Raw genomic sequence first — 7,681 nt, forward strand, 5'->3', positions numbered from 1 at the left:
GTGCAAGTTTGGGTCCCCATTTAAAGCAATGGTAGAACCTTTGTGTCAGGCATTCCAGCCCTCAGCCAGCTGCTTGGCTCAATGGCGAAGGTGCTGGATTACAGATATGGAGGTTGTGAGTTAGAATCCCACTCGGACCCATGTTGATTTTCAAAATTATATCATATGCAGTGTTCCTTAGCCAACAATACCATGTATGTCATTTACTGTAGTATCAATGGCAAAGGTGCTGGATTACAGATATAGAGGTTGTGACCATATGCGGTGTATGCATGTATGTCATTTAGTATATCCCCAAAACGCGGCGCTACAAAACTTTCAAGATGGCTGAATCCAAGATGGCTCAATTGTTTGGCCCATAACTTCTGACTGGGTGGATGGATTTTTTCCAACATTTCTTTTAGCTTTGTTTTCTCAATAGTACTTTGTTCTTAATTTAGGGATAGAGATATAAAAAATAAAACTGCTCATCTCTGCCCCAAAAGGCAAGCCCGCTTCCAGCATTTTCTGTGAGAATGTAATCTAGTTATCTATACTATCTATTATATTATATTATATTATTTTCTATTCTATTCCATTCTATTCAATTCCTTTCTATTCTATTGTATTCTATCACCATTCTACACTATTCTATTCTATTCTTTTCTGTTCTTTTCTATTCTATGTTTTGCAGGCAAGGCAATGATAGGATGTCTGTATTGACACGTGGCCGGTAGGGTTGCCACGTTTGGCTGACAAAAACTATGACACTTTGAACTTGAATCAATCCTTTTGATTGTAAGCAAAGGCTTCCTTCACTAATTGCTCAAGGGAAATACATTCTTTACCCTGGGACAGACCATTGAAAAAAAGGGATTGTCAGGTGAAACTGGGACAGTAGCTAGCAGCACAACAGTAGTGGCCAGTTGTATCAATAGCTTTCATCGCCTGCAGTCATTTCATCAACACACTTCACACTCTCCTTTTGAATGGCTCATATTGTGTAAAATGTGGCCAGTGCACAGTACAGTACAAAGTTCCTAAATCTTATTAAGACTATTATATATGACTGTTTGCTTTTAAATGTATTTAAAATTACACATATTCTGAGGTTTTACAAACATGTTATTAACTCAATATTACACAGTAAAACATGCAGTGTTAATTCAACACTTTGAGAGTTGATTTAACATCTTTCAGAGTGTATTTGGTCCCAGAGTACTCTCTACTACTCTGTGTAGCGTAAACAGAGAGGTAGGCTATGGTGTTTTTTGTGAGAGTGTGGAAAGAAAAACCCAAAATGAGAACATCCCTTATCTTTCGACTCTTTGCTTTCATTTGGTTTTAGTGTTGCTATTTTCTATCATTCTGAACAGTTTGATGTGTGGGTGGCTACAGGAGGATGGTTGGTCAGGTTTGGGTGGGGGGATGGAGGGATGGAGGTTGTAATATTGAGGGGTTTTTTAATGTGTTTTGCATTTTTCTTGCATTACAAAAATGAGTTATAAGATGACAACTAGTTTATTTGTATCCCACACCCTTGTAAAGGATATGCTAAAAGAGTAAATGAAGAAGCTTAAACAGTTTTTTTTTCACAGATCTGTTGACCAGTTATGAACCCCACATCTGCGGAAATAGATTTTTTTGTGACAGTGTGGAATGAAAGCCCCCAAAATTACAACATTTACAGTATTCTCCACATAGTTTATTTGTAACAACATCCTTGTACATATTAAGCTACATGAGTAGGCTACGTAGAATTGTATATTTTCACTGACCTCACCCACCAGCTGTGACTAATTATTAAAACATATGAAGATCTGGGAGATGTGAAGCAACCATGACCACATGATCGAAATTAATTTGTTTTTTAAGGGGAAAGGACACCTAGACTGCACTGACATAAAAAAAATGTAGTGGTGTGCACATCCAAAATTCGGATGCAGGACAGAAGGAATGAACAAATATGAAAATCAAGTGAAATGTCCACACTCAGTCCATTTTTGCTTTTTTTTAACTGTAAGTGAACAAGTCTGGGTTATATGCTTTGAATAGCTCTGAGCAATAAAAAAAAAAAAAAGCAAAACCGCAGCGACATGCGTGCGGACATTCCATTTTATTTTTGTAAGCTGTAATGAGGAACCAAGTGAGACAGACTCCAGTGTGTGTGTGTGTGTGTGTGTGTGTGTGTGTGTGTGTGTGTGTGTGTAAAACATTTGCTGTTCTCATTAGTTGACATCCTTCCTCTTTCTTTGTGCATCTCCAAAGGCATCATATTTTATTGCTTTTGACAGATGTAAAGCCGAAAGCGTCGATCCCTGTGGCATGAGGAAAGAAAAAAAAGCTACTTTAGCATTTTATCACCATAACCAAATTCATTATTTTGGCTGAGTTTTTTTAGAGCAGGGCTATTCTGTAGGCCTGTGATGTGTATTTGGTTTTTGTTGGGTTTTTTGTTTTGTTTTTTAAATAATTCAATAGTAGCCCAACTACAAAACATTTAGCAAGTTCTTCATTTGACCTTTACCTGTTACATTTTTTGTTTAAAATTTGTGATGCATGGTAGTTCAGCCCCACATTGCACTAATACACCACATTAATGAGCTACTTGCATGGGGCCCCAGGTTCAAGTCTGGCCTGGGTCATTTCCCTACCCTACCCAATCTCTTTCTTCTTGTCGCTATCCTCACCGTGCTATCCACGATAAAGGCATAAAACTCCATAAAAAACTATGCAAGAAAATCTGTTGTGCAACTCTGTCTTCCCGAAACTGTTAAAGAGTTGGCGCAAGAAGCTTTTATAAAAATGTGAATGTTCACGTTTTCAAAACATAAAGAATAGTGCTCAGAGAGAAACATGAAAAAGATTACTCATAATTGTCGCGATGGTAAGCACTCATTCCAGCAATGTATTGGTCGCTAAGGGTGTGGTAGCTGAACGTCTGGTCAAAGTTGTTCAGGTACGGGGTCCAGGCACAGCCGGAGAACTGGATTGTTGCCGAGCAGCAGTAGAAAGCAAAGCTATAGAGTACACAACACATAGACCGGAGACAGGATGAGACAGTGTTTAGTGTTTAGACATTTTGTTGAGTGGATATGAAAATCTACCATGGTTTCACTATATGGCTTAATTAATATTCATGTATTTTGGGTAATTGAATGCCATTTAATTAATACACCCTTATCATGATATGACATGTTTTAACGATGGTACTTCTATGGTAGGCCTACTGGCCATCATGAGTAATTGGTCAAATCCCATTGTAAAACCTTTGCAAAGCTTTGGTTTTTGTATGGTAGATTTTCACATACAGCAGATTACCCCAAGGCTTTATGTAGCCTACAGTCAGGTTTGTATTGCGTCTAATGCCTCTAGATGAAGCTACAACCCTCCTGCGCCCCTGCACCCCTCTTGTTCCCCTGCACTAACAGTTGGCCTGTGCTGATTGTGTTCTCTTTTGTAAGTTGCTGTGGATAAATAAAAAGTGTGTAATAGAAATGTAACATAGCTGACTTCGACACACCACTCACTCAGATGCAGTATCGTGTGAGCTACTCCACCGATTGGAGCACACTCTGTCTTTCAACACATTATAGCCAATGGGTTGACAACATTCAGGGAACCCTGAATTAGCAATAGGCGGTTTGACCAGACTAACTTGGTTGAGAATGTTCTCAACTGGGGAACCATGAGACTCATGAGGGGTGTCTCAAAAACATGGGACCATGAGGGGTCACGCAGGGCTTGGCATTAACTTTTTCACCCACCTGACACTACGGCTAGTGGTTTCCCCGAGTTACTTCAGGTATTCCACTAGACAGTGATATTATAGTGTTTTTTTCTTTATCATGATAGTGTACATTTAACCTCAAAAGATGGGGAGCTAAAGCAAGATTAGACTATAACTTTCTACATGGAAGTATATCAATCAAATAGAAACTGAGTTATTAAGCTTTTCCTTGAACTTAAATACAAACAATTGATACACAAGGGTTAAACAACAGAGTATAGGCAACTATGATGCGCATGTCATACCAAGGAATAAGCTGCCAGCCAAATTGGCTAGTGACACTGAAAGCATTACTATCCACAGCCAAGTTTTACCAGCATTTGGCTGGTTGGCAGGTGCCAGTGTCAAGCCCTGGAAGGGTGTCTCAAAAATGTGTGTGTGTGTGTGTGTGTGTGTGTGTGTGTGTGTGTGTGTGTGTGTGTGTGTGTGTGTGTGTGTGTGTGTGTGTGTGTGTGTGTGTGTGTGTGTGTGTGTGTGTGTGTGTGTGTGCGCGTGTGCGCGCGTGCGTGCGTGTGTGTGTCACAGGGTATGTGAAGTATGCTATTCTGAATTTGGTGATCTTCAGAGACGGTGTATATTCTAAAACAATAAATGCACACACACAGCAACATAAGAGAGAAATAATTATGCAATTTAGTGTAATACAGGTATAAGCCTACCGGCGGTCCTCATAGTGGTTGCTGTGGTAGCTGAAAATCCCTGCTAAGACATCATTCTCGGGACAGGTGAAGACAAAGGACTCATCGAAGTTGTTAACAAAATTGGATACATAGCAGGGAGGGTTGGAGGCGGCGGTGGGCTTGCAGCTCATATTGAAATGTCTGTCTTCATGGTGATTGCTGTGGTCACTGCAAACAGCCAGAATGAGATAGATAAATACTACATAGATCGAAATTCCATGTTGCCTCTCAATAGAAGTATCTCCAGTATCTGAAATGTATTTGTGCTGTCTTTAAAACATGCCACCACAATGTCAACATTTCAAAATAAATACAAAAAATGGCCATTAAAAACCTACCTAGAGATGGTGGAGATGCTTTGTCCACATGGGCATATAAAGATTTGAACAGCATCTAAGTCAAAGTCAAAGGCACAATAGAATTTTGAAACACATACTTGAAAAAGGCACAGACAGAAGGCAACGATCAACGTTTTCAATATTGTTTTTTTTGCCCCTCCTACTTTATCTTTGGGGAAGCAAAGATAAAGTATAATAATAAGCACCCCTTATTTGGTGACTTATTTGGTATCAAGACCTAAACCGCAAGAGCTCAAGACTGCACTTCTCCTCATACAGTACAAACAAGTAACAAACCTAGACAGCAACTCTGCAAAGGCAAATATATTCAAATGACAAGCACAAAAGAGCCAGAGCAAAGGGAGATCTTACTGTAATTATACAAGTACAAGTTACATTGAGAGCTCACTCACTAATGGGTTAAAGTGGCTAGTAAGTTTGATCTCTTCTTTCGGCCGAACTGAAATTTCACTAGCATTTGGCCGGTTGGCTGGTGTTAATTTAGAGCGCTGTATATACATATAATCATGATGTATTTGTAAAATTTGCAAAAAGATTTAGCAACCACTGAGCAAATTATATAGTATATTACCATATTCTGTTTTACCAGCCAGTTTTCCAAAGGTCTGATCCACAGTGCCCTGGCCAGAGCTGGATGGCAATGTCTTGGCCAATGTTGCTGCAGGACAAATAAAACAGAAATAGGCTACCTGTGACAGTAGCAGTGTGGTCACATATGTGACAGTCAAAATAATATACCAGTAGTATTAATTTTTGGTCGCCGTGTTTGAAATGGTCATCAACAGAAACATCGTCTGAAAATCCAGAACTCTCCCATTGTGGCCAAATCAATGTTTTTTTTTTCAAGCGGTTACTACTGCACATAATGTAGTCTGTGTAAAGAATAAAAGTACAACTGTCATTTGTCAGAAGTGATTACCTGCCATAGCTGTGAACAGCATGATGAAACAGAAGACGAAGGACTTCATCTGTGACTTCAAGGTGATGATGAAGAAGCTCTTTTCAGGTGATGCAGGAGGTGGCTTTACTCAGCCACACACACATTGAGTGAATGATTTCACATTCTAGAGCAGTTAGAAATGTTTTTAAACTTTTTCTTCACGTGCCTTGTGTAATGTGCTCGGTATAATGGTTGCTTCCTTGTGCCTTGTGTAATGTGTGTTCGTTGTAATGATGTATAAATGGTTGCTTCCTTGTGTAATTAATTAGTGTTGAAATGTAGTGTTGAAATGATGTATGAATGTTTGTTAACGATTTTCCTTGTGCAATGTTGTTGAGTGTTTTATTCAAATATTATCATGAAAACTATAATCTTATATATATACGTATATATATATAAGAATTATAACTCCTCTAAAATTATCATGGAGACCCTGCTGCCCGTCTCTCTGGTCATGTTATTTACCCTTGAAATGACAAGAAAAAAGAGCAGTCCTTTCCTGCCTTGTGAGAGGAGGAGAGGCCTCATTCTCCTATTGTATTCTTGCTGACGTAAATGTTTCCAACAATCTCTGCCTTTCCGAGAATATTTTGCGAGGATATGTTCCCATATGTGTGTGAAATGGCTGTATAGGCCTATATAGTAGGCCTACTGTATGTCACATAAGTGAGTACACCCCTTAGCCTACATGTTGCAGATTTGTAAGTATATCTTTTCATAGGACAACATTAACACTTTGACACAATGATTACAGTAGTGACCTGTTAGCAACATACATATATAACCGCTTAAATTTGTTGTTCACTCACGAAAAATTTAAATACAGCCATTACTGTTTGAACATGTACCCACAAAAGTGAGTAAACCCCAGATTAAAATCTGATAGAGAAGGAGCCGTGTTGGCCCGAATCGTAACTCACTTGTTCACCACCACAGATGCTTGACACCATCTAAAGCAAATTAGTTTATCTTGGTCTCTTCAGACGACGTGGTTCCAGTGATCCATATCCTTGGCCTGTTCATCTCTCTTGAGAAGATAAACAAATTTGCTTTAGATGGTGTCAAGCATGTGAAATGGTAAACAAGTGAGTTTTACAAAAGAGTGTATCATCTGGCTAGTCAAGCATGGTAGTGGGACTGACATGGTTTGGGGATGCATGAATGCCGTCAACATTGGAAATCTGAATTACACCTAAAATAAGCATGCATGTCAACATGCACTGTGACTACTGAGGCAGATCATGATACTCTCCATGATTTCATTCAAATCTCACACCAATCAATTTAAGCCAGGCAGACTCAAAATGTAAAAGTTCAACGTAATGAAAGGTTGAAACGTGGCCCTGCCGTGGCCAACCGGTAGGGCACTTGTCGATTCCTGGCCCGGGTCCTTTGCCGGCCCTTCCCCGTCTCTCTCTCCTCACTCGCTTCCTGTCACCACCTTCACTGTCCTACCATAAATGAAGTCAAAAAGACGAGAAAAAAAGAAAGGTTGAAACGCACACTGATGACCTCCCTTTTAATCCCTTTTCATTTTGAGACGATTCTGGTCAACACGGTCCCTTTTCTTCTGTATTCTTGCTGACGTAAATGTTTCCAGCTATCTCTGCCTTTCCGAGAAAGGATAAGTTTACATATGTGTGTGTGAAATGGTTGTATATAAATCCAGTCGGGCAGTTGTATTGTTTGAAGAATATCTCAGAGGCGGAGGCTTTCTTGACCAGAATTAAACCCTCTTCTGAGTCTATGTGTGAGTATGTGCAATCTTTAAGTGGTAAGAGTTCCTTATAAGTGGTAATAAGTTTCTTATATAATTAAGAATTTATTTACAAATGTGCAATGTAATGATTTGGTGACATGTTGCTTGCTTTGCCTTGTGTAATGTGTAGAATAGATATTATTGACTTTTCGAGAGCAGTTGAAATTACACTGG

General features: G+C 39.3%; 1 protein-coding gene across 2 annotated transcripts; it reads right to left on the minus strand.

Annotated features, from left to right (window-relative positions):
- Positions 1–1,464: 1,464 nt before the first annotated feature.
- LOC134451468 (hemagglutinin/amebocyte aggregation factor-like) lies at positions 1,465–5,854 on the minus strand. 2 transcript variants are annotated; one of them, XM_063201957.1, is made up of 6 exons: positions 5,728–5,854; positions 5,380–5,466; positions 4,788–4,842; positions 4,429–4,617; positions 2,850–2,999; positions 1,469–2,297 (listed from the first exon to the last, which is right to left on the minus strand). In XM_063201957.1, the coding sequence occupies exons 1-6, from the start codon at positions 5,774–5,776 to the stop codon at positions 2,258–2,260; spliced, it is 570 nt and encodes a 189-aa protein (XP_063058027.1). In that variant the 5' UTR covers positions 5,777–5,854; the 3' UTR covers positions 1,469–2,257. The 2 variants fall into 2 exon arrangements, with proteins under 2 accessions (XP_063058028.1, XP_063058027.1); XM_063201958.1 differs by lacking the exon at positions 5,380–5,466 and having other exon boundaries at positions 1,465–2,297.
- Positions 5,855–7,681: the final 1,827 nt, after the last annotated feature.

Source organism: Engraulis encrasicolus, chromosome 6 (genome assembly GCF_034702125.1).
Source record: "Engraulis encrasicolus isolate BLACKSEA-1 chromosome 6, IST_EnEncr_1.0, whole genome shotgun sequence".
In the NCBI taxonomy this organism is placed as follows: Eukaryota; Metazoa; Chordata; class Actinopteri; order Clupeiformes; family Engraulidae; genus Engraulis; species Engraulis encrasicolus.

What these genes read in the sequence shown, in the direction of transcription:
- LOC134451468 (XM_063201957.1), bottom strand. Translation starts at nt 5,776, where the DNA reads ATGAAGTCCTTCGTCTTCTGTTTCATCATGCTGTTCACAGCTATGGCA. An exon ending in AGCATCTCCACCATCTCTAG is followed by an intron (nt 4,618 to 4,787) that starts GTAGGTTTTTAA and finishes GGCTGTTTGCAG; the next exon opens with TGACCACAGCAATCACCATG. An exon ending in TACCATCGCGACAATTATGA is followed by an intron (nt 2,298 to 2,849) that starts GTAATCTTTTTC and finishes CTCATGCCACAG; the next exon opens with GGATCGACGCTTTCGGCTTT.